The sequence below is a fragment of the Cucurbita pepo genome, chromosome LG10 (assembly GCF_002806865.2).
Source record: "Cucurbita pepo subsp. pepo cultivar mu-cu-16 chromosome LG10, ASM280686v2, whole genome shotgun sequence".
NCBI lineage: Eukaryota > Viridiplantae > Streptophyta > Magnoliopsida > Cucurbitales > Cucurbitaceae > Cucurbita > Cucurbita pepo.
The window spans coordinates 4784992-4810666 of NC_036647.1; the positions used below are offsets into that span (position 1 = coordinate 4784992).

At 36.5% G+C, this 25675-nt stretch overlaps 4 protein-coding genes across 12 annotated transcripts; 2 read left to right on the forward strand and 2 right to left on the reverse strand.

The window, feature by feature from the left end:
• Nucleotides 1-726: 726 nt before the first annotated feature.
• LOC111804312 (DNA topoisomerase 6 subunit A) lies at nt 727-4058 on the reverse strand. 4 transcript variants are annotated; one of them, XM_023689070.1, is made up of 3 exons: nt 2631-4058; nt 1399-1437; nt 727-1047 (listed from the first exon to the last, which is right to left on the reverse strand). In XM_023689070.1, the coding sequence occupies exon 1, from the start codon at nt 4009-4011 to the stop codon at nt 2749-2751; it is 1263 nt and encodes a 420-aa protein (XP_023544838.1). In that variant the 5' UTR covers nt 4012-4058; the 3' UTR covers nt 727-1047; nt 1399-1437; nt 2631-2748. The 4 variants fall into 4 exon arrangements, with proteins under 4 accessions (XP_023544838.1, XP_023544837.1, XP_023544836.1 ...); XM_023689069.1 differs by adding an exon at nt 1673-1993 and having other exon boundaries at nt 727-1574; XM_023689068.1 differs by having other exon boundaries at nt 1399-1993.
• Nucleotides 4059-4892: 834 nt separating this feature from the next.
• LOC111803071 (thioredoxin-like protein AAED1, chloroplastic) lies at nt 4893-8806 on the reverse strand. 2 transcript variants are annotated; one of them, XM_023687335.1, is made up of 9 exons: nt 8514-8806; nt 8296-8437; nt 8168-8213; nt 7324-7383; nt 7056-7092; nt 6618-6697; nt 6437-6528; nt 5356-5416; nt 4893-5171 (listed from the first exon to the last, which is right to left on the reverse strand). In XM_023687335.1, exons 1-9 carry the CDS (start codon nt 8710-8712, stop codon nt 5112-5114), a joined length of 777 nt encoding a protein of 258 aa, XP_023543103.1. In that variant the 5' UTR covers nt 8713-8806; the 3' UTR covers nt 4893-5111. The 2 variants fall into 2 exon arrangements, with proteins under 2 accessions (XP_023543103.1, XP_023543102.1); XM_023687334.1 differs by having other exon boundaries at nt 7324-7386.
• Nucleotides 8807-9999: 1193 nt separating this feature from the next.
• On the forward strand, nt 10000-12149 carry LOC111804432 (adenylate kinase 1, chloroplastic-like). Its single transcript, XM_023689237.1, has 4 exons — nt 10000-10380; nt 10623-10763; nt 11183-11455; nt 11635-12149. The coding sequence occupies exons 1-4, from the start codon at nt 10060-10062 to the stop codon at nt 11776-11778; spliced, it is 879 nt and encodes a 292-aa protein (XP_023545005.1). The 5' UTR covers nt 10000-10059; the 3' UTR covers nt 11779-12149.
• A 3928-nt stretch (nt 12150-16077) lies between these two features.
• LOC111803549 (two-component response regulator-like APRR7) lies at nt 16078-23876 on the forward strand. Of its 5 annotated transcripts, none has more exons than XM_023688009.1 (9): nt 16078-16256; nt 16468-17423; nt 18966-19127; nt 19238-19371; nt 19655-19819; nt 20912-21098; nt 21197-21623; nt 21720-22536; nt 23387-23876. In XM_023688009.1, the coding sequence occupies exons 2-9, from the start codon at nt 17081-17083 to the stop codon at nt 23492-23494; spliced, it is 2343 nt and encodes a 780-aa protein (XP_023543777.1). In that variant the 5' UTR covers nt 16078-16256; nt 16468-17080; the 3' UTR covers nt 23495-23876. The 5 variants fall into 5 exon arrangements, with proteins under 5 accessions (XP_023543777.1, XP_023543779.1, XP_023543778.1 ...); XM_023688011.1 differs by having other exon boundaries at nt 16784-17423; XM_023688010.1 differs by having other exon boundaries at nt 16796-17423.
• Nucleotides 23877-25675: the final 1799 nt, after the last annotated feature.

Below are 25675 nucleotides of genomic sequence, written 5' to 3' on the forward strand. Positions count from 1 at the left end.
CCAACACCTCTAGTCAGATGAATAGAAGATCTTCGCCGCCTTGAAACATTTTCAAAATCTTGCAAAATTACAACATAATTTTCCTCTAAAAACTCGGGAGGTTCCACCAAAAAAAAAGTTTGGAGTTCCATCGTTTCATCTTTTGAAGTTCTTAGACTGAGAACCTAATTGAAAATCGAGCAACCCAATTCAACCTCCGTGATTTGGGTTATTTTTTTAATGAACTCGAATAGGTCAATTCCTATTTCGAGTTCTGGGGTTCCATTTTCTAACAAAACCTACCGAATATAATACAAAGTATTTGAACATATTTTTCCTTATGTCTTAACTGCACGTCTCTATTCATAATTTAACAGATTCGATTTCACAACCTACTGAAAACGTGATCTAAACCGTTCAGTCACTGATAATAGAAAAGTCAAATAGACAAACATCTTCGGGTATGAGAGCACTTTACAAGAAGGAAAAGTCCAGCTAGTGAAAATATAGCGATTATGATCACAATTACGCTCGCAACACTTATTCATACGAAACTAGTACCCCGTGGAACCCCGTGGAAGCATTCGAGAAAACAAAGCAAAAAATATCCATTTATGAAACAAACTAAAGAACAAATCATACTCAATTTTTAACATAATGAAACTAGTGTTAAAAGATGGTCTCAATGCAATTTTTTTTTGTCTACTGACTTTCAAAGAGACAGGAGGTTTAAAACATTATGTAATATTGCATCAACAACTAGCTCGCCCACAAACACTTTGAATTTCCTTACAATATATCAATTACATGGTTTTCTTAGGCACAATTTGTTGAATTTGAATTGAATTTACATTAAAGAGTAGAGTCTTACCAAAAGCCTTGCAAGCAAAATAGCATCAACAACTGGTTCATCCATTATTCCTCGCAAACTAACATTTGATATTTGCAATTTCGAGAACAGCGACGAGCTTACCGGAACCTTCTCCCGCAACAATCAGAGTTTGACTTAGACAAGTTCATGATATTTAGAGCCTTTAGAGAACGCTCTACTCATACAAGTCAAGCCACCTGCATGAGAGTAAGCATTTACTGTATTCATCAGGTGGAAGCTCAAATAAACGTTCTTGCAGTTCTGCGAATGATCAAGGAAAATTATGCACAAGGTATTGACATATTCCTGAGAAAAAATATATGTCTACTACCATACTTGTATGGATAGATCTTATTCTCTCCCACTCCAAGCTTTGCTTTAATGGATTTAAACAAATAGTACTGAACTACTATGCTAATTCACAAAGAGGAACATAGCTGCGCCCATTACCCTTTAGGAATGGTTACATTTTCATCTTGGCTGCAGCAGAATCAGTAAAATTGAAACAGATTTAGTTCAATACAACTTCGAGGTGAGAGATGCAATACCTGAACTCTTGAAAGACGAATTTGGGCTCGAGGTTTTTCCTGCAGGAGGAACACCAGAAAGCTCTAACATGTCATATACAAAGTTGAAAAGAATTATTGGAAGGATTAAGTACTCCACTAGGAGGCCAGCAGATGTACAGAAGCTGTAAGGCACAAGGAAATCACTGCAAGACTGGCTGCAAAGAAATAAGTGATAGTAGAAGATAGGTGTTCAATACCCCAGGATGATTTTGTGTTAAAGATATAATGATTATGTGCTATATCTTGTAGTTACCTTTTCTCTTTGCAAAGCAGCATAAGTAATGTCCCTGTATGTATGATATGATGTAAACACAAAATGAAAATCTTAATCATCATTCATTGATAATACACCCTTCATAAAGTATAACAGCCCAAGTCCACCGCTAGTAAATATTGTCTGCTTTGGCTCGTTATGTATCACCGTCAGCCTCACAATTTTAAAACGCGTCTACTAGGGAGAGGTTTTTACACCTTTATAAGGAATGATTTGTTCCTTTCTCCAACCAACATGGGATCTCACATAAAGATATTGTTCCAAATTAGAGTTTCAAATGCCCACCTCACATGTTAGAACCTATACATTTAAGACCGTGTTTCGATCATTAGTGATTTCGAAGAAAAATACAGCCACGATAATGTTGGTTTATCGATTCAAAAGTTGAAGGAAGCATGATTGAATATCAAATGAAAGAAAATTAGCATTGTATCAATCAGTTTAATTGTTAAGTGAGAAACCCCACTTCCTATATCCAAAATGAAACAATTTAATACAGAACCTGGATCGGTGAGAAAGAGTATGAAAATAAAACCGAAACTAAAAACTTTCAATAGCCACAACTGATAGTGATGAGAAATGGGGTTGCTAGGAAAAAATAGTAGTAGACAAGCTTAAGCACCAAGAGAGGTATTAAAGTGGGTATACTCCTAAATTCCTCCGACTAAAGTTCCCCCTACCTAGGACAAAGTTCTTACAGTCCGATTAAATAGAAGACCAATACCAAGAGTTTGCAGGCATATAATCAGTTAAAAGAACAGCATTTTTTCTAAACTATAAGATAATCATACCTCCTTGATATCAGGAACCCTGATTTCAATTCTTCTTGACTATTATGCCACTATTCTCAAATAACTAAAACCAAAAGGACAATAAGCATAAAATTGGATGCAAGAGTATCTATTGAAATCCCTCCAGAAAGCAGGTATTTCTTTACCTTTGAAAGCGGAATATGGTTCGGTCAGAGATAACATTATCTGATCATTGCTCAACTTTCCTAATGTTGCAACAGAAATTCAACAATTGATTACAACACACACTAACAAACTATTAGGTCACAGCCAATCCTTCTGCTGCAGCTTCAATGGCAAATAAACCTCCGACAGATACTGAAACCCGAATGAGCTCAATGCCTGAATCTCAGCCTTCTGCTTCGTCTTCACCATTAAAGTGAGCTCTTCAACCCAACCTGGATTCTTTTTAACAAAATCTTCCTCTAACAGATCTTTCCCAGTCTTAATATCCTGCTCTGTCATAGGTAACCTGCACTGCTCCGGTATATTATATTTATCCAAATCACTCGGCCTTATTCCTAGCCACTTGATATCAGGAGTAGTCAAATTAGCACTGTCATAAGACATATTCTTTGATCCACACCCATAGACAGATAGAATCTTCAACCCATATGGATCACTGTCTACAAGCGCAAGCACTGGGAGCTTCAGCTCCATTTTCATCTTCCTCAAGAACAATCTCGTGGCCACATCTGGTTGTCCCTTAGCGGTTACAATAATACATGGAAAGCGATTGTAAAACCTATCCTCAGCTAACCTAATATACGCGGCATCTTTCTCAACTAAGAGGATAAACAATGCATCACTCTGCATATCTCCAACTCTATCAATATTTGGCGGAATCGCTTTTCCGCCCATGCCCATTTTAGTGCAATCGATCATATCCCCATTGTCACTGAAAATGAGCCTTCCCACAACCACTCCTTTCTCCGCAGCAATCACATTGAGACTCGACCGAGTACAGCCGAGAATGCAAGAAACATCATCAAGCACAGAATCCGACTGAGTCTGATCCTGGAAGAGCTTTACATCCGTGTAGAACAGATCTCGCTTGGTCACATGGATGTTTTTTATGCAAAGTTGGTGGACAAGCTGAAGAATGCGAGTAGTAATGGTGGACTTCCGAACAGTGGAAATATTGGCGTAGGGGCGGATGGCAGTTTTGTCTTTCAAAACGATCCGATCGAGCTCCGGAACGTACAATTGGTTAGCCGCCGATCGAGAAGGAACATCAAATGCAAAACCATTGCCGGAAAGAATGGAACGAGCAATTTTGAGGATAAGATCTTCAATTGTGGACTGCACGGAAGAAAGCGAAAGATCGGTGACCTCGCGGCAGGAGGAGGAGAGGCCTAGGTCGTCGAGGGTTTTAGATGAAGAGGAAGATGGGGCGGTGGAGCAGTCACTGAACTCTTTGAGAATCTGAAGAATGATAGAATCAGATTTGAGACTGTTCTTGAAGGGAAGTTGAACTTCACCGTCTGGATTGAGTTCAGATCGCCGGCGCTTTCTCTTGTCGGCCATGGAGATGGAGGGAGAGCCAAGCGCGACTGATATGTGGAGAAGCGGGAAATGAGTGTATTTGCTATATATTTAGGGCTTGAAAAATTAGAGAAAAAAATTAAGGAATTATAAGTTTTTTTAATTATACAAAATACATTTTAAGAGTTGTTTTAATTGATGTTAGAAGTTTAAAAAACAATCATTTTCAAACTTTAAAATATACTTAAAAATATATATATATATATATATATTTTTTCTTTTCTTTTTTTGCAACAATTACAAAATTCAAAATTCAAATTTAAGTGAATTTTTTTTTCAAAATTTTTCTAATATTTGAATTTAGTTCATATGCTTTAAATAAATTAGCGGGATTAATTGAAGTTAATTTTTATTGAAATTGGTAACCGTTTCCGACACCTAACTTCAAACCTCATACATGTATGCGACCAAACGTTAAACACGAAAATCATTGACCAAAAAAATCGTGTGGTATGTGTTTCTGTGCTAGTATCGAGCCTTATTTGTATTAGTATTATTGTAACTTGCGTAGATATAACAAATCATTCCATAATTGTAATATTGATCGAATCTTGCTCAATAATATGCTTATAATATTAGTGTATGATTCGATAATTATTCAAACACTTTCAGCTCCAGTCTGAATGTAACAGTCAAACTCCACCGCTAACAGATATTGTTCGCTCTAATCCGTTACGTATGTATGACGTTAGCTTCACAATTTTAAAATGAGTATGCGAGTGAGAGGTTTCCACACTCTTATAAGTAATGCTTTGAGAGGTTTTGACACCCTTATAAGAAATGTTTCATTCTCCCATCCAACCAATGTGGTGTGATCTCACTGCAGACGCAAACACATTTTGAAATCGTGAGGCTAACCTCGATAACACTCAAATTACATAAATTTCATTCACGTGATTCTATACCTTTATCATCCAAATCTACAAAGGGAGATAATCCATACTGTCCCAACTTTTCAGAGTTTAGAAGTAACTGTTCCCTAAACAAAAACTATACTCTTTACTATCCTTCATATCACTACCTTATTGCAAGCCAGACTTAGATAGCAATGGATCAGTGCAGTGTGAGAATCCCTCTCGACTTCATGAGCAACAAGCCTTGAGAATTTCTTGGATATCTGGATCATCCCCAGCTTCTTTATCCTAAGGTTCAAAAAAATTAAAAGATGATAAAAAAGTTTGACAATTTGTAGCTTTACAGAAAAATTTGTAGATGTTGTTTTACCAGGAAAAGAAAACCATCGAGAATTATTGATCTGGACAATGGACATGCCTTGTGAATGTAAAAGAGATATCAAACAAGAACATGTATGGACAAGTGACATACCTTGTGAATGTAAGAGATGTTATTTTTACCGGGACCTGCAACTATGATGCCGCCTTGCTGCCTGAAAAATGGCACGAATATGCTTTCTTGTCAAGCACATTTGAGAGAGATAGAAAAAGAAATGAATGTGTAACCGTCCAAGCTAACTGCTAGCAGATATTGTCCTCTTTGAACTTTCCGTTTTAGGTTTTCTCTCAAGGTTTTAAAAACGTGTCTGCTAAAGAGAGGTTTTCACACCCTTATAAAGAATGTTTCGTTCTTCTCTCCAAACTGATGTGGGATCTCATAATCCACTCCTCTTCGGAGCACGTCTTTGCTGGCACTCGTTCCCCTCTCCAACCGCTAGCAGATATTGTTCTCTTTGGACTTTCCCTTTCAGGCATCCCCTCAAGGATTTAAAAACATGTCTGTTAAGGAGAGGTTTCCACACCCTTATAAAGAATGTTTCGTTCTTCTCTCCAACCGATGTGGGATCTCACAATCCACTCCTCTTCGGAGTCCAGCGTCCTTGCCGGCACTGCTTCCCCTCTCCAACCGCCAACAGATATTGTCCTCTTTGGATTTTCCCTTTCGGGCTTCCCCTCAATATTTTTAAAACGCATCTGCTAGGGAGAGATTTCCACACCTTTACAAAAAATGTTTCATCCCCTCTCCAACCGATGTAGGATCTCATAATCCACCCCTTTCGAGGCCCAGCGTCCTCACTGGCACTATTTCCCCTCTCCAATCAACGTAGGATCTCACGTAATGAATCCGAAAATTGTTCGTTTATAAACCAATAGCCTAAGTCCTCAGGATAATGAACAAAATTTCTTAGTCATGCCATGATGAGTTTCCAACGGAATGAGAAGACTAGCTAAATTGAACAGTAATGAATTCAACCTGAGCCATTTTATCCAATGAATTTCAGATGCAAGTTAGTTTATGTGATAAACTGATAATGGGCAGTATATATCAAGATCAGGGGATCTTGCTGCTTGTTCATGTCAACTCAGGAAATTAGATCAGAACACTCATCCATGCTCTGAAATCTGAAACCAAAATGTTAGAGAGAGAGAGAATAATTGAGGTTTTTAGTTACCATCCCCCTCTAGACACAGTGTCCTTTTGAAAAGATAGATTCCAATCCTGCCGATAGCCTTCCATGTACAGCTCAATAATCTTGAGACCCGCCTATAAATTCAGACAAGCAGCCATAGTAAGCACCTACAAGCTGATATTACTGGTTATAACATTGCTATGATACTTAACTCCTAACATACTTTGGGAGTAAATGTGGTTGTAAACCCAGACACAAAATTTAGAGCCTCATATGATGAATGTGCAGGATCAGCATAGACTTCTGAAACAGAGAGTATGCTTCCATCAGTTCAAGTCAACAATCCAATTTTTACAGCCAGACCCTATCCAGATTAAGTTTGTTTCTTAAGAACTACTCTTTTTATCCATTTTCAGGTCCTCAGCGGAAATATTATAAGATGGTAAAGGGACAACAGTAAAACTTCTCTCAGATCAACATATGATTCAAAGGAATATTTATTGCATGTAAAATATTTAACCAGCAGTAGCCAAACTAGATAACTTATACTCATCCTGCAAATTTCTTCATCAACACCTGATCGATATCTATTATATATTGTACACATAAATAAGCCACAAAAAATCAGTGCCAAAATTCGTCCATGGTGGCAGAAACTTACCTCCCTGAAATTTTGTTTGCTCACTGAATGCTTTTGCCTGCATCAAATTGCTTACAATAAATAAGGATCAATGAAGTGAAAGATAGATTTTGGTGTGAGAAATAATGATGCAGTGATAATCTAATCGTGGTCCGTAACCATACAGTCCAACTCAAAGCAATAATGGAAAGCTTAACAAATAACGTGTGTCATGATCCAAAAACACATGCTTAATAAACCCCTCAAATGTAGCATTTTGCTAGAACTCCATTGAGGATTAATTTCATACCTGATCAATGCTACCAGGTCCAATCAGCACAAGAGCCACACCGGATGCGTCCAATAAGTCCTGCTACCATATCATGAAATGTATGACTTAACTCTTGAGAAGTTTCTTAATTTGCGGTAGAACAGCCCAACCCCACTACTAGCAAATATTGTCTTCTTTGGACTTTCCCTTTTGAGCTTCCCTTCATAGTTTTAAAACGCGTATGCTAGGGAGAGGTTTCCACATCCTTATAAGTAATGTTTTGTTCCCCTCTCTAATCGATGTGGGATTTCACAATCCACCCCCCTTCGGGGCTCAGCGTCCTCGCTGGTACACCGCCTCGTGTCCACCCCCTTTGGGGCTCAATGTCCTTACTAGCACATCGCCCCGGTGTCTGGCTTTGATACCATTTGAAACAGCCCAAGCTCACAGCAAGAAGATATTGTCTTCTTTGGACTTTCCCTTTCGGACTCCCCTTCAAAGTTTTAAAACACATATGCTAAGGAGAGGTTTCTACACCCTTATAAGAAATGTTTCGTTCCCTCTCCAATCGATGTGGGATTTCACATCCCCTATGTGAAGTTTTGAAATATTGACAATATAGTTGGAAACCAATCGATTGATTCCCCTGGAGGAAAACATCAATATATATGCATCTATCCAAATTAATGGTGAGATACTAGTCCTAATATCGCCATGAATTAACAGTATAAATGGAGCAAGCTAAAATTATACTAATATGAGCAAGCTAAACATCTAGCTATGCTCATATTGGCAAGGAAACATTATCCATCTAAGCAATTCTTTTATGGATTCCACAGGTTCTTTACCATAAATTCGCCATTGGACCCAAGATATTAGTTACCTTCTTAGAAGCAAGATAATCAGCACGTTTTCGGCAAAAGACACACCTGCGGCAACGCATATTTACTTACAAAGCGAAGAATACGAATTGAAAACCCGTTGTCAATTAGATAGAATTCAAACAAGTACCCAAAATGACGCGCAAATGCGACCACGGCTTTCCTGTCTTTCCAGAGATCGGAAATCGGAATTCCATTTCCGTTCAAGTCAAACACCTTAACCGAATCCAGTAAATCCGCAATGTTCCCAGACTCCACATACGATCCAATTCCTGTAAACCACATTTCACCAACCACAGCCCGCAATAACAAGGGAAAAACCGTAAATCACAGAGCGATTTGACTTACCGGGAGAATCAGATACTGCCGACACGACGATGCCAGCTCGCTTAAGTGAGAGTTTAACAGTATTGTTGCAGTGCGAGAAACTGGAATTAAAGAGAAGGTTTCGATGAGAAGAATTATAGAAAACACGAGGCGATTGGCTGGATTTCCTTTCTGGTGCCGCAGAACTGTAAGTCGGTGAAGCCGATAGAGTCGCCGCCATGTGTTCCACCGAAATCAGCGGCCGGGGGAAAGCCGTCGATGTAGTAGCCTGTTGAAATTTTGGAACAGAGGCTAAACGTGGCGGGTAGATGAACAAGGATTTAATTTTCCGTGGCGATTATTTTAAACCAAATATTAAGCGGACCAACCATCTAACGCCACATCATCACCTTCTTTTCTACACTACCACTCTTGGTCTTGGCAGGCTGAAGAATAATTGGTGCCTTAAAATCGCAATTTACCATAATTTTGCGGGAAAAAAAAAATATATATATATATATATATATATATTTTTTTTTTTTGTTGACTAAATTAATCCAAATATTCCCAACTAGTCCTTGTATCCATTTAAAATATATATATATATACATATACATTATATATATATATATATATTATATTATTAAAACATTCACTAATGTTTGTTTTTTTTTAATGAAATTTTTTGAAAACTTAAAAATGATGCAATATCTACGGCTGAAAAGTTTGAATAGATATGAAAATATTATTAGTAAAAAAATACAAATTTAAGAATAAGAAATAGAATTGAGATTGAAAGTTCAATTTTGGTTGATATTCACAACCTTTAAATAATATTTATAAATAAGAGAAATATAAACTAACTAAATATTCATAATAAAATAAAATATACTACTATTCAAATCTAATTATTACGAATATATAAGATATATTCCCTAACTAATATATTTTCCAAATATTAAATATTACGAATATCATATATTTTATAACTAATTCAAAATAGAAATAGGTTGCATTAAATTCTAACATAAAAATGGATCGGTTCGTGGGTTGACCATTAACCCAAAAGATTATATTACAATTCAATCCAACTCAACTCTATCTAATTTTTAAGAATATCGTGAATATTAAGAATATTTGACGTTTGTAATTGATATTAGTAATGTGTTGCAACTCACAGAGGTTTGATATTTAAATTTTATGAGATTTTATTTATTAATGTGAGCGGATAAATATGATTTTTTTTAAATAATAAATAGTTGAATTGGGTTCGAAAAGATTTTACTTTAATTTATATTATATATATATTTTTTAACAATTTAGTATTTGTATTTTAAAACTTACAAGGATTAATGTTAATATTTAATAATTTGATTAAGAACTAAAATGTGTTTAGGGGTGAACTGTTGGTTAATTTATAAAATAATGGCCTATTTTTTGAAATAATTATAATGTCAATTCTCGAACGCGCGCGCGTGGATCGCTAGAAATTGGCAATCGTAACTGACGAAGCCCTAGTTAAAAAGCACATTGTTACATCGTCTGCAATCCTCTTGGACGATCGACGACTTCCGGCAGAACAGTCCCCATGGCGGCCTTGATCCGCTACTCGAAATCCTCTGCGGTTTCGTCTCTTTCATCCTTCTCTCTCGTCAGGAGATGCTTTTCTTCAGCCGTTGCGTCTGAGCTCAGCTCTCCTACTACTACCCCTTTGCCTTCCGGTCTTAACTGCCATCTTCCCCGCAAGGATCCTAAAGATCGGAACGTTCAATGGGTATTTCTTGGATGCCCTGGTGTCGGCAAGGGGACCTATGCTAGTCGTCTTTGTAACCTTCTCGGTATCCCTCACATCGCCACCGGCGATCTCGTCCGCGAAGAGCTTGCCTCTTCCAGTCCACTTTCTCGCCAGGTATTTCCTCATTTCATCATTTTCTGTCACTTGAAATGTAATGTTTCTGGATCGTTTTTAGCTCCCGGTTTGAATTGAGTTTGATATTGAAACTTAGTATCTTGAAGGATTGGTAGTAGATCGGATTTGGCTATTAAGTAATCTGTGCGTGCATTTTGTCAAATTGTTGATTTATATTAAGTCAATCATCGCGTTCATTTCCCGTTCTTATTTATGTCTCATCCTGATCTCGCTTGTTGCAGCTGTCAGATATTGTTAACCAGGGCAAATTAGTATCGGACGAGATCATAATCAACTTGTTGTCCAAGAGACTTGAAGCTGGTGAGGCGAAAGGTGAATCTGGATTTATCCTCGATGGTTTCCCTCGGACAATTAATCAAGCAGTGAGTATTCCGTGGTATAGATGAAGCGTGTTAAGCATAAGCTTTCAATTTTTGCTTGTTTTTCTTCCCTCCCCACTTACATAATCGGCTGATTAATTGGCATGTACTCCTTACTAAGATGGTTGTTCACCATTTTGGATCAAAGAATATTTTTGATCAATAACGATTCAGCAAAAGACTGGAGTTTAATGTAACTCTAGCTAATATTGAACAGCAGTTCCGACGGTCCATCTTTTGAAACCGAAGGCCAGTTCATAGTCACATCCACTCTTAGATTAGCAACACTTTAATAGTCATGAACCAACCCCTATATGAAAAGATTAATAAATCATTATAATTCAGTTTTTTTAATGCGTATGTCTTTATACCAATTGATCTTTACAGGCTCATAGATTCTGGTTTATTTGGTTGCATTTTAGGAAATTTTGGAAAAGGTGATTGATATAGACTTGGTGGTTAATCTAAAGCTTCGAGAGGACGTGCTACTTGAGAAATGCCTCGGGAGAAGAATCTGTGGTCAGTGTGGAAAAAACTTCAATCTTGCCTCTATTAATGTGAGGGGCGAAAATGGCCAGCCTGGTATGAGCATGGCTCCACTGCTTCCCCCGACACATTGTATGTCTAAACTAATTACTCGAGCAGATGATACGGAAGCAGTTGTAAAAGAACGTCTTCGAGTTTATAATGAAAAGGTATCTTGCTATTTTCTTGCATTGGATATCAATAGAAGAAAATAAAAGGTTTTCAGTAGGCTTCCAGTAATACTTGAACTTTTCTTTTTATGTGCTGCGATGTTCATCTTTTGATGGTATTCAAAGAAATTGATGGCTTCTTGTTTCCTTTTTTTTTGCTTATTTGTGTATGGCATTAGAGTCAACCTGTTGAGGAGTTCTACCGCAGTAGAGGGAAATTGTTGGAATTCGACTTACCTGGTGGCATCCCAGAGTCTTGGCCAAAGCTACTCCAAGTTCTTAATCTGGATGATTTTGAGGAGAAACTATCTGCAGCAGCCTAAATTTCTGGGCCACAAATGGTTGGTTAGTTGATTATTTTCAGCATATACAACAGGCATAAACAATTTTGCAGAACAATAAAAAGAAAACTAAAAGTTAAACGAACATGAGGTTTAAATTTATTCTTCTAAATTGTTATGTTCTTTCTTCCCCCAATTCGGAAGGATGGAGAGGAAATACTTCATATTTTATTGTTTGGTTGAGTAGATTCGCTGCAAACAGGGATTTGTAACAGCGTTGGGTATAATATCTCTACAGAGGAATAATGATATTTAATTCTTGTAACCTACTGTTAATTATTGAAAAATTGTTCCTGTTGAAGATTTTTATGAAGTTCTGACCTTTGGTTGGAAAGAAACAACCGGACTTTCAACAACAAATGTCTCTCATGTGACAGATCTATGGAATCTATTTTTGTAAGTGATTCTTCCTGTTTATACATAATAGTTTAAATGATCTTTTGATATATTGGTGGGCCTTTTTGTAACACTAGTTCCCCGAGGTATTTTCCCTTGTATATACACTGCATATCATCGTTGAAATATCTGTTTCTCAGTTTTAAAAGTGTTCTAGCAAGTTAGTTCTCTGTGGAAGTATATCTATATATGGGAGAGTTAGGTCTAGAATATTTGTAGGGATATGATTTTCTTGTATGTTTTTGTAAAAGACAGGGATGTAATAAGTTATGTTAAAAGATACTAATTGATGATAATGATGGATTTTGATGATAATCTAGTTGGACTAGAGTAGACAATTGCAGTTGGCCTAGCTGGTTGGCTCTAGTATTTGCTGAATAGTAAGCTTTCGCAGCTGCAAATATTGGATATGGGGGAGTATGGAGTACAACACCAACTCTTGACTATGATAGTTTGCATTCCACGTTACAATTGCACTTCTTCGGGACTCACAAAGTGATTGTAGGACACTTACTCCAGCTGTTGACTAAGTCGATCAACTCAAACTTGGATCTTTAGTACCACAAATGACCTATCTCGTTGCCTCTACCCATTCTTGGAAAATAGTTTTAGAAAATAGAGTTAGTCAAAGTTTTGGAAAAGCATTTTTTGAGCAGGAAGATGTTATATGCTAACAAGCAATAAGAGAGAGCAACATTTTTAACATATAACTTTGGTAGGAAGATTGAAAGCCTGGTTATATTTCCTATAGTCATTATGAAGCAAATTGCCTTTGGAATTTCCTATTGTCATTATGAAGCAAATTGCCTTTGCTGGTGTAAACATTGAAAGTGGTGATGAGTGATATGCGTACAAAATTTTAAGGAAAGTAAATAATTATGCTAGAATGTAAGGGCATACCATAAAAGTTTGGTAAAGAGTTAAGAAGAACATGAGAGTAAGGTAAAATGTTTGTAATGGACATGCGGACATGAATAGCATGCCTTGGAAAAATATGATTGTGACATCCTCATCCACTTGGTGACGTCCTTGACAACCAACTGTACTCGAACTCCACAATTTAAATAGTGGAAGACTTTAGGTTTTCAGTGTACTCTCAACTAATCCGTGCATTGCGGAGACCCTTCCTCTTTACAAGTAACTTTTGTAGATCTTTTCTTGGTTTGTCATTTTGTTGTGTCTCTTTGCTACTATCTTTTTTACCTCTTTTTCGATGGTATTTTTTACTATGACAAGAGGCCGAAATGTCTCGTTGTGATTGATATGTACTGGGTCTAGATGATAGGGTTGCAAAGTACTTAAGTGAATCTTCATCTATGAAAGACGTTAAACTCTATACGATGTTTAGCTTGCTTTTAAAACGACTTCAATTGAACCTTCATATTTTTGCACCAAGTGTTGGTCTTAACGTCTCCAGTTCTAACCTCAACTTGATAAGTATTTGGTTGCTCTTTGTGAACACTAAGGAACGCTGCCTCTAACTAGCTCACTTTTTCATACATTTGGATGTCTTCTTTAGATAGGCACGAGCTACTTTGGATGTTTCCACTCTTTAGTGAAGTTGTAAGCTTGAGGACTTTTTCTTATACAAGGGTGGTCAACACATGGCATGAACAAAGTGTATTCTGCACATGATCTTGTGCATTGAAGAACTCTTTTGACAATTAAAGTTGAACTAATCTAACATCCAGCACATTAACCCTATTCTTCCATCTCACATCTGTCTTAGATACTCTTCAAGCATGCTAGTGAAGTGTTTGGTCTTGTCACGTGGTGATAACTAGGAGAGATATTTAGATTTGAGCTTAACAGACCGAATAACATTGTCTAGGTCCCCGTGAATCGACCATCATGGTCCTTAACAATGTTTCTTAGAACACCTCATAACTTAACAACATTGTTAAAGAACTAGGTTGTCATTGTGGTTGAACACCGTCTTTGGTGTCGGAATTGAGAATTTGTTGACGATGACAATGTGGGTGATGAAGTTGAGGGTGCACCCTCCCATGACCTTGTAGGCACGATCTAGAGTTCTCAAGTTTCAACACACGTACATACAAATGACTCCATGTTCACTCTTATGACTAAGGGCATCAGGTTCTTGATTTGCTCAGACATTCATTTAGCTTACTTTCATGACAATTTTGGTTGGTTGAAAAGTGATTTTTCTTTTCTTATATATTATTATTATTATTATTACTACTATGTAAAACTTTTTTTTATAATATTTTTAATTTTAAAATATGTCACGTCTACATATTTGTAACAAAAATCATCGAGCAAACAATTAAATTAAGCTATTTCATAAATGTTGGTGATTTTATTGTATGATTTTGAAGTTTATTGACTAAATTAACCTATTGTTCAAAACTTAGGGATAAAATTTATAGAAACAAATAGAATATGGAGTTTTGAATTATTCTTTGTCCCAAAAATTATTAAAAAAAAATCAAATTATATGAGAAAAGAAAAACGACTTTCCGTGTTCCACTATGATTATCAATATCCTACTAATCCCGTACTATGTCGCAATCTTTCTAGGTAACCATTTTGTGATATTTTTATCTGAACATGCGTGACTAAATATTACAAACCAATGAAGCGAGACTTTCGATTGCTCGGTACCCGATGGTACGAGCGAAATTTAACCACATCAACCCTTTTCAACCATTTTTTTAATTAAATAAATCATTTAAACCTTTGTTTTCATTTTTAATTTTTGCCACGAATGTAAAATTTTCATTAACTTCTTTTTTTAGTGTAACGCTAATTTTAATATTTTAATATTGAGTTTTATGGTCTTTTGTTAATTAGGGGTTATTATTAAATATGTAACATTTTTTTTCTAGTACATATGGTAATACATTTATAATTTCATTGTTAATGGAGATTTGGTTAGATTGAAACTAACTTTATAAACCAAAATGAAATATAATATTCAAATAATATTAATGAAATATTATTACAGCTCATATATCTCATTCCATTCCATTCACAATTTAAATTTCTTCAAATTTAGAAACTTAAAATTAATTCCTGATGTTATAATTTTCTAAATAAATTTATTCTATATTTTCATCTTCTCTTTAAATTTAAGGAATACATTTACATTTCGCACCATATATTTTCTTATAAAATATAATAATTATTTTATCAATTTTGATTAAAAAAAACTTCAAACTAATCATAATATCTAATTTATAATTTATAAAAATGCAACGAAAAAATTAGATATTTATAAACGCATGATCTTAATTTTATGTTAAGATAATAAAAATTACCAAGTATGCCCTTTTGTTAATAACTGTTATAATTTATCAATAAAATATTACGCGTAGTTAAATAATTAAAAAGCACATATTTAGATACATAGATATGGTTAAATTATTTATCTTAGTGGATTATATTTATACATTGAGGATAAATAAGTAATTTCGAAATATTAAAAATTATAAAATAATAATAAAAGTACAAATGATCTAAAATATTAACCGAGCAAATATTTTATTTAGGTTTATTTCTTTAGTGAAACAAAATATGACGTGTCTGTCCATCTTCTTTTTTTTAATCATTATCTACCGGACTTGACGGAAAGTCAGCCAAATACCCTCGACGTCCGTCAAACCCACGTTATCTTTCCGTCAATCGGCTCTGAATTAACGCCACGTGTCCCGACTAAATCTCCCGGATCCATACAATCTCTCCAGCTCCTGGCTTTAGATTTCGTTCCGCTTCTAAAACTAGTGGCCCCAAGTTTTTCTGCCACGTTGGAAATATCTTCGTCCTACGTGGCACACTTGGACCATCCCACAGCTTCAATTTGTCCACGTCATCCCCGCGTACCCTCTGCAATATCTTCTTCCATTTTTTTTTTTTTTAATTTTATTTTGAAATTTTCTCTTCCAATTAGTTCTGAAGTGGAAAAACTGAAAATTCGGCCATTTCCCCTTTTCTTCAACCTTCGGCCTCCTTTTTCCGACGCTGGTCAAGCAACTTCGTCACTGCTACTGTGCTCACAAATAAGAGAGGAGGTGAAATTCAGCGATTTCTGGATTTTCGATCAAGTTAAGCTCTGAGATTTTGCATTTATTGTGACTTTTTTTTTTTTTTTTCACCTTCAACCTCCAGATCGATCCATATCATGAGATTGGTGAAGTTCTCATGTTCATCATGTTTCTGTTTCTAATACTTTTGCTGTTTTAATTCGTAGCTAGTCGTGTTTTGGTGATTCATACCTATTGTTATATTTGCTTTTTCTTTCATTCTTTTTTTCAGTAATAATCAATAAAGACTCTGCATCAAGGTTGAATATGAGAAGTCTCTGTTTCATAGATTAGTTCGTTGATCATCTAGGTTATCTGTAGATCGTTTTTTGTGGAAGGTCGGTCTCTTGCTGTTAATGTCAGCAGATTCACGGTTTGCTTCAGTTAGGGTTTGATAATTTTTCTTTAATCTGCCGGGTTCAGTTACGTTGTTCACTTTCTCGCTGCTGCTGGGAATAGGATTAATTGCTTAACGTCTGCGAACATTTGTTTTTGCAGTGCTGTTATTCTTGTTTTTCTAGTATAATGGTTAGTCTTTTAAGGTGCAGTAGTTTTTCCAGGGAGCAAGCAACCATTGGATTTCGAGGCTCCTTGTGGGGTTTAGAATACGCAAGGAATCTGTCTCCATTCCCCCACAATAGTTTGTGTGGACTTTTTGTTTCACTTCCACAGCACCTCTGGTCGTTTCCACTTGTCTAAGTTGAAGGGTGCCTTTGGGTTCTTGAACGCCGCTTGGAGTTATGTGCCATTGTTCTGCTGATTGGAGAGGGATTTTAGATACTGGGAAACTACACCTTCACGTACTCAATCTTTCTGATTCTGATTGACGACAAGCTTCAATCCTGATGAATGCTCATGCTAGCAGGCAGAATGGGTTAAGAGAAACAAGTCACCACGCACGGGATGGTAATGGAATCATGAACAGTGGTGTATCTGGCAGGGAGCAGAGCCCGGTTGAGGAAAACGAGTTGAAGGTCAATGGATTAAGTAGAAATAAAGAAGATGGACGAAAATCCACCGTTCAAGCCCAGGACATTCTGCAAATACATCAGCAGCAGCATCCTCAAGGGTCTATGGTCTGTTGGGAGAGATTTCTTCATCTTAGGTCCCTCAAGGTTTTGCTTGTAGAAAATGATGATTCCACCCGGCACCTAGTCACTGCACTGCTTCGTAATTGCAGTTATGAAGGTCGGTAAATTGGTCTTCCTGGCACCATTTTCTGTTCGCATATAACCGGTTATTGTTTATATATTATATGTTTTGATTTCAACAGTTTATTGCCTGAAGTTTCATTGAACATCTCAACTTTTCTGATAACGTATAATTACCGTAGTTAGGAAGTTCTAATTTCATTACTCGAACAACTGTTGTTGACGTCGCTGGACAAACTTTAGTTAGCAGTACAAACACAAAGGGAGGGGAAATAACTTGGGAGGTAAAACCTAAAAGAACTACTCCGATAGACTTTAATATGTAAGTCTATATAAATTTTTAGTACTTTCAACTATGGAGAACAGAAGAGATAACAATACTGAAAGAATCCCAGTTGATACTACTCACCAGACTGGCAGTTTCCCTTTTGCGGCTTCCATTATCTTAACAATTTCATTAATGATATGAAACTACAAAAGGGGAGGCCCCATGTGTTCCATTTTCAAAAGAAAATCTTTAATATCTGCTTCCATCCTTAGCTCCATGCTCGAGTATTCTTGGTGAGGTCTTTCTAGAGCCCAGAGTTCCTCTTGAGCTCCTTCTAGAGCCTGGAGTTTTTCGATTTCCTTTTTGCACACATCCCCCTCCTAGGTCAAATGCAACTTGGCAATTCTGTTTGTGTACTACTCTTCTTGCAAATAGTAAGGCACTTTAAATCTTCCGCTTCTCTTCTAGCATCAACATCTCGTTCTTGAAACATGTTGGCTTCCTCAAGTTTTATTCTCGAGTATAAAAATATTGTCCAATTCATCAAGAAGAGGGCCCCTATGGGAAACTATCTGCGATTCTTGCTCCATTACATGTTTTTCATTCCGTTTTGTAGTGTATTTCAAGCTAGGAAGAGCACCGGCTGCTGTGAATCATATACTTGCATGTCATTGGATACAAATCCTTTTATGAATTACTAATTTCATTCGCTTACTAATGATTTAAAAAAAAAAAAAAAAAAATCTTTTTGTCGCTGGAAGTAATTCCTTTCCCTGATGAATCTTCATTTGATTTTGATATAACTCCATATTTAGTAGCGCACCATTTGATTCCCTGTTCCCTGCATCCATTTTTGTACTAGAAATCTTACAGCAGTAAGGGAAGTTGGCGTGTCCAATGTCTTGTTTGTAATGGATATCGTTATTGATGCTTTAGGTTCCCTTGGGGGGATGGGAGTGTTCTTATGTTGGTTCCTGTTCTTACGCAGGCACATGCATATTTGAAAGAGAAGCATAACTTTTATATTGTTCATTTTTTCTGGTTAGCACATATGGAAAACATACAGGAATGAACTTGAGGCATCCTTCATTTATGAGCTATTCTGTTCCTCTAATGTATCTTGGGATCGGACAAATAGTTATCTGGATCCTATGTCTATGTTTGAGCTTTAAATATCATTTCATCAATGAGTGCATAATTAAAAAACAACTTTCCTGCCCATGATCTTACTTTCAGTCGGGTTTATGTTTTCTTTTGCCCTCTGCTGCTTTAAAATCCTTTCTTATATGTCTTGTATGTCGGCATTGTTAGTTATTGCGGCTGCAAATGGACTACATGCATGGAAGATGCTTGAAGATCTGACAAATCAGATAGATCTTGTCCTAACAGAGGTGGTCATGCCTTGCTTATCTGGCATTGGTCTTCTATGCAAGATTATGAGCCATAAAACGAGGAAGAATATACCTGTAATCAGTAAGTTTTTTGAAGTGTCTAGTTTATCAAGCGTATAGATTTTAAGTAGGGTTATCTTTCTATGCAAGCTAATCTATTGATTTTTTTATTCTGATGCTATAATTATGCAGTGATGTCTTCTCATGATTCAATGGGTTTAGTCTTCAAATGTTTGTCAAAGGGTGCTGTTGATTTTTTAGTGAAGCCCATTCGGAAGAATGAGCTTAAAAACCTTTGGCAACATGTTTGGAGAAGATGCCATAGCGTGAGTACTTTCACCTTCATGTGTCCCTTGATTGCATTATATTGATGGGCTGACTTATGACTTGTTATAGATGAATAAATATGAAAAGTGAAGTACTTTCTGGTGTCCTTCTAGCTAATTTTCTATAATTAGTGTCACTCTCCTTTCTGAGATCTGCCTAAATTTATGCTGGGTGAATTCTCATGGACTTCTTGCTCACATTTATTTTCTATGTGGATGGGGTATTGAGCAATTGATATTTTCCCACTAATTATGTCATATTGATATCTACTTTTTCTCTTAGTCTAGCGGTAGTGGAAGTGAGAGTGGCACACAGACCCAAAAATCTGTGAAGTCAAAAGGCGTTGAAAAAACAGACAACAACACTGGGAGCAATGATGAAGAAGAAGACAATGAGAGCATTGGTTTCAATATTGATGATGGAAGTGACGATGGTAGTGGCACACAGGTATTACATGTTCTTGTTAAGAGACTAACAAGATCTAGGATTGTTTTATATGTACATTAAAGAGGGTAGAACATATCTTGTCAATATTGCATACAGTGAATTGATAGAAACTTTGGTTTGCTAGGAATTGATAGTGCTGAATATCTTTCCAAAATCATGTTTATCGCTGGTAGGGAAACATGGGAAGCTCTATTTTTTCTCTCCCCCCACCCCATTCTCTCGATGAGCATTATTGTGAGAGAAATCTCTTTTTGTTTTCTTCTCTTATTTTTCAGTTGGCCCTATGTTGCTGACTTGGCATGTTGTCAATTTATCGATAATCAACATTATTCTAGGATATATAGTTTTTGAATAGACTTAAAAGACATATGTGAAATGAGTATTAGAATGAACAAGTTCACTATATGAAAAGACTAATATATTTAGTTCAACTCTAGTACAATAGCATTTGTTCTGATAAAACGAAGTAGCTACTGGAATCTTTTACTGGCTAAAGTAACCTGGTGATTGAACCAGGGACCTTTGCCTTACTACGGGGTAAGAACTAGTTCCTTTTTTCTTGTCTATTATCTGTATTGGGATCAATATCCTTTCCAGCTCGTAATTTAACCCATAAGGTATCGTGTATTTCAAAATTATTAGATTGGTTTATAAGATGTGACGGGATTTCAATATTGGAATTGTTAGGATTGTATAATTGTTTCTTATCAATGATGGTTGCTGTCCTCAATTCTGAAGGTTTTCCAAATCAACAGTAACTTTTTTTTTTTTTTTTTCATTTCCAAATCAACAGTAACTTTTTTTTTTTTTTTTCATTGAGAAAAAAAAAAAGAAAAAAAAAAACAAAAACAAAAACAAAAGAAAGATAAAAAAAGGAAAAGTTAAAGGGCATACAAAAAAACAGTCCAAAGTAAAGGAGTCAAACAACATGCTACTTAAAATGGAGCTCCAAATGGGTAGTTACAAAAGTTCTTGGATGCTCGAAGCAGTAGACCTAGCCAGCAATCAAATTCCCACCCAAGATCTTTCCAAATTCCGAAAAATCTTAGTATCCCCTAGCCAACAGTAACTAGTACTACTCTCTTTCTGCAGAGTTCTTGGACCAAGCAAGCTATAGAAGTTGAAAGCCCTCGACCAGTATCTGCATCAGCATGGAATAAAAAACGTGAACGTCCTGATAGTACTTGTGCTCAAGTTGTCCACTCAAATGCCGATGCATTTGCTAATAATGTGCCAATTGTTTTGACAGCAGGGTGCCAGGGGCAGAAAAAGCAACTTGGTATGCCTTTGAATATCTGACTGTCTGAGAACTATACAAACTGTTAATCATACGTCTAATATATTTTTGTATTTTTTGAAACTGTTACCTTGGTAAAGTTGAATTAGGTGTGCACGGCGATTTAGATTTACAACTTGAACTCTCTACGGAACATCCAACCAAGCTAATTAACAGAAAACAGAACATTATGCTTGAGATCGGGTCCAGTGGATTCAATGAGCAGTTCAACAAAGCAGATCTTGACCTCAACTCTGATAGCCCATGCAGCAAACTAAAGTGCGAGGAAACAACTGTTACTGGTCTTGCTACTAATCTTACTGATTCTAAGATGGATGTCACTGTGTTTGAGGTGCCGAGCAACCATCCCAAGACTACAGACATTAAGAATAAAAGTGTTAAAGATTCAGAAGATTTTCCATCTCTTGAGCTTGGATTAAAAAGGCTTAGAGGAGTTCAAGCGACAGGGAAAGCTGTCCAAGATGAGCGGAATGTTTTGAGACGCTCAGATTCTTCAGCATTTTCTAGGTATGTGAGAAAATGGTCCATCCTTCCTAATATTGTTTCAAAATGATAAGGCAATTCCTATCTGACCAATAAGGTTCACTATCCATATAATCACAGGTACAATGCTGGCTCGAATTCTAACAAGACTCCAACTGGGAATGCCGGAAGTAGCTCTCCACCTGTCAATGGCAGAGAAGTTACAAATCAAGAGAACATGCAAGATATTCGTTCTCATTCAAGTGGTAACCCTCCCAATCAATGTTCAAATGGAGATAGCAATAATATCGACATGGGGTCCACTACCAATAATGCATTTTCCAAGTCCATAGTTACTAATAACAAGTCAGCAATGACATCAACTGTCAACTGTTTGCACCCATCGGCAGCTTTCCAACCTGTTAAGAATGACAGTCTATCCGTTCCTCAGAAAGCTGATAACGTCATTAATGTTACAACTACAGCAATGCAAGCTCAGTCTAATTTTGTGCACAGGGAATCTCAGATGCAGCAACCTTGTCACCCGTATGATCCCACTCATCAGTTTGTCCACAATGTGCAACGAGTGTCATCTGACCATAATGATTATTCATTAAAGAAAACATATGCAGCTATCACGCATTGTGGGTCAACCAATGTGTTAAATGGCCATGTAGAAGGTAATGCGGCAAATTATAGTGTGAACGGTAGCGCCTCGGGCAGTAACCATGGAAGCAATGGCCAAAATGGGAGCTGCAATGCAGTAAATGCTGGAGGGCTGAATATGGAAAGTGATAATGGAATAGGTCAGAAAAGCCGAAGTGGAGATGCCAGTGGAAGTGGAAGTGGGAGTGGAAGTGGAAGCGGAAACAAAGTGGACCTCAGCAAAGTTTCACAAAGGGAAGCTGCCCTGACTAAGTTTCGCCAGAAAAGGAAGGAAAGATGCTTCCGTAAAAAGGTAATGTTATTTGATCCTTCTTTTAGTCCAATGCCTTATGTCTATTTTGTGATCCCTCGTCTTGTCCTTTTGTTGTGCTGAAATTGTACACGTAAAGCATGATGATCCATATTTGTGGGGTCTTTCTATATCCAATCTAAGCTCCTCCATCCCTCCCCCCGTCAAATTTCTGTTGGTATCATATTTCACTGCTGAACATTAAACTCCAGCTTGTATCATATTTCTCCGAGAGGCTGCTTTTGGCGTAGCTACAGGTACTTTGAGGAGAGGAATTCTCTCTTACTTGCTGTGATGTCTTTACCAAGAGTCTGAGTCATTGAGAAGCACAGATATAGAAATGGAGCCATGAACGAATACTGCATGTATACGAACAGGGATAAATCTATATAATCCATATATGCTTATCTGCACATGCATTTCTGTACATTTCAACTTCACATCAGAAGTTTATTTCGGTTTATCATATTTACATGTGATAGAAGTGATTAAATACTCTGTACTTTAAACGAAGTTGAAGAAACTAATTGCATATTTGCTAGATGGGGGATAAGACTTCCTTCAAGCACATTGCATCAGCTGTGCCTTCCTGTGGGGCCGGTTTATTTCATATTTGCTAGATAGACGTCCAGTAAAGGGATTTCAATTGGAAAGAAATTCTTTTTTTGTTGGATTTCCTTGGGTTCCATTGTAGAGCCATGTGAGACTATCTCATAAGACTTTGTGCCGACTCAATTACTTGCACCTATTGTTGTGCCTTTCTTCTTATGTGTCTTACTGTTTAAATTACGAGAGTTCTTATGTCTTTCTGCTAAATTTATGCCTTATTAGTTGCCTCTATATTCTTTAACAGGTCCGATACCAAAGCAGAAAGCGATTAGCAGAACAGAGACCTCGTGTCCGGGGACAGTTTGTGCGACAAAACACGAGCGACAACACAAGCAATGCAGGAGATGGCTAAAGCCATTGCATTGTTTTGGTAAAAAAGAAAAAAAAATGATCTGGTTTTCTTAATCAGATGTATCCATGTGCATGTGGGAAAATAGATAAGTTAGAGTGTACCATTTTAGACAGAAAATGATGTTTTTACTTAACAATTCTAAATTAGACCGACAAAGCTGAACTGGACTCTGTTGCCAGTGGCTACTGGACTTCTAATTCAAGGAGGCTTCTGCCTTTCTGCATCAGAGAACTCTTTTTTAGTTTGTGTTTGGACACATTGTGTGTATCATTCACAGTTGCATCTTCTGTCTTATTTCTATCCCTTCTGTACAAGTATGAACTCTCACAGTACTGCTCTTTGATAGATGGCTTACATGCAGTGGTTTGATTTTTTGAACATAGGGTAACTTTCATTTGTGTACTCTGGCATTGGCACAGCGAGTGCAAACGTTGAACGAACGACCAGCCTACTTGTGCAAGTATGCAATTGACGAACGTTAACAGCTGAACGTCGTATAATTTCTGCTCTCTACACAGGTCAATACTGCGCGAGTTATTTTGTATGTCAATTCTGGTTTCTTCTCTGTTCTTTTAGCATGTATCTAATTTGTTTACTTCATACCAGTTCGTTGTGCATTCTTTTTTCCTTTTTTGAATTCCAATTTGGTAGTAGATAGCTTGAGCTCCTATAGCACTGCTAACTTAAATAGATTCAGTTTTGTTTTGTTTAGATCAGAAAATCTGATAAACCAGGCCAAACTATTGATAAATGGTTGGGGCCCATTTTTAGGTACGAAGAAGGAAAAACTCAAATCAAAATCAACTTTATTTGATTCGATGTGACCAATATTGGTTTAGCCTTTGCAGACCCTTTAATGCTAAGGTGCATGTGCATCTCTCAGAATTACTTGCTTCAATTAAAGTCCAATATCCTGTATTTGCTTCAGTAGACTCAACAGGACTTCAGTGCTCATACTTACTGCGACAAATCCAAGAGATGCCTCAGTTGAGACATGGAATCCTGCATGAAGAGAGAGCTCTGAGTCTTTTAAAATGCATGTATATAGGTCATAGCATATTTGAAATTTCAAATCGATAGAAGCGCTTACCAAAGAAATCCTAAAACAACGCCAATAGAAGACCGGTGGGAGATTGAAAATATGGAGGAACGTGGGATGCTTTACTCCTAACCCCACAAGGTACTGAGGTTCTTTATTCGCCACTTTGCATTCGAGACGGGCATGACCTTGATGCTGTTCGTCCTCGTACTCTCCCTCTTTAATCAGTTTGTAAAAAGGCAGACTTTGGCTGACTAGAAAGTAAACCCTCCCGAATTCCCTTTAGTGGATGTTTATAATATAGGCAAGAATTGAGTGATTTATAAGACTTATAGTTCACGAACACACCAACCTAAAATGATGAATAGAGAAGTTTAGTAGCTAGAAGCAGATTTATTGCAAGAAGAGAAAGTTACCTCAGAGTGGCTGTTTCTAGAAGTATGATTGTTGGTCGAAATACTATTGTGTTCGAGTCCTACATTGAGTAGCTAAGAGGAAGATCATTGGTCTATAAATAAGGAACACTATCTCGATTGATATGAGATTTTTTGAAAAAACTAAAAAGCAAAACTATGAGAACTTAGGTTCAATTGTGGAGATCTATAATTTCTATCAAGTTGTATTAGAACCATACCCTTATCTTAATTTAGTCATGTTAATAGAATCTTTGAATATATAATTATAACATGACTTAGGTATCAGCGTAAATTTAGTGAAGATCGGTCAAAGTTAGCACGGGGTAGAATCGAAAGTATATGGATATGTGTGGTTCACTGTTTAAAGTTGAAAATGAAGATCAGTCAAAATCTTCAAAGATATAATTAAAGATCGGTCAAAATCTTGGAAGATATAATTATAACATGACTTAAGTATCAGGGTAAATATAGTGAAGATCGGTCAAAGCTAGTACGGGATAGAATTGAAGGATATGTGTGGTACACTGTTTAAAGTTGAAAAATTTAAACCGTAGTTTTTGGTTTTCTGGTAATTTCTAGTGTGTCTAAATATAACAAAAACTCGCTACTTTAATTTAATTTTATTTAAGTTATTTAATTTTATTTAAGTTAATTTATTTTAACGAAAAGTATTTAGTTTAATCATTAAACTTTAAAATTTGTTATAAAAATTATTTATAAAAAAAA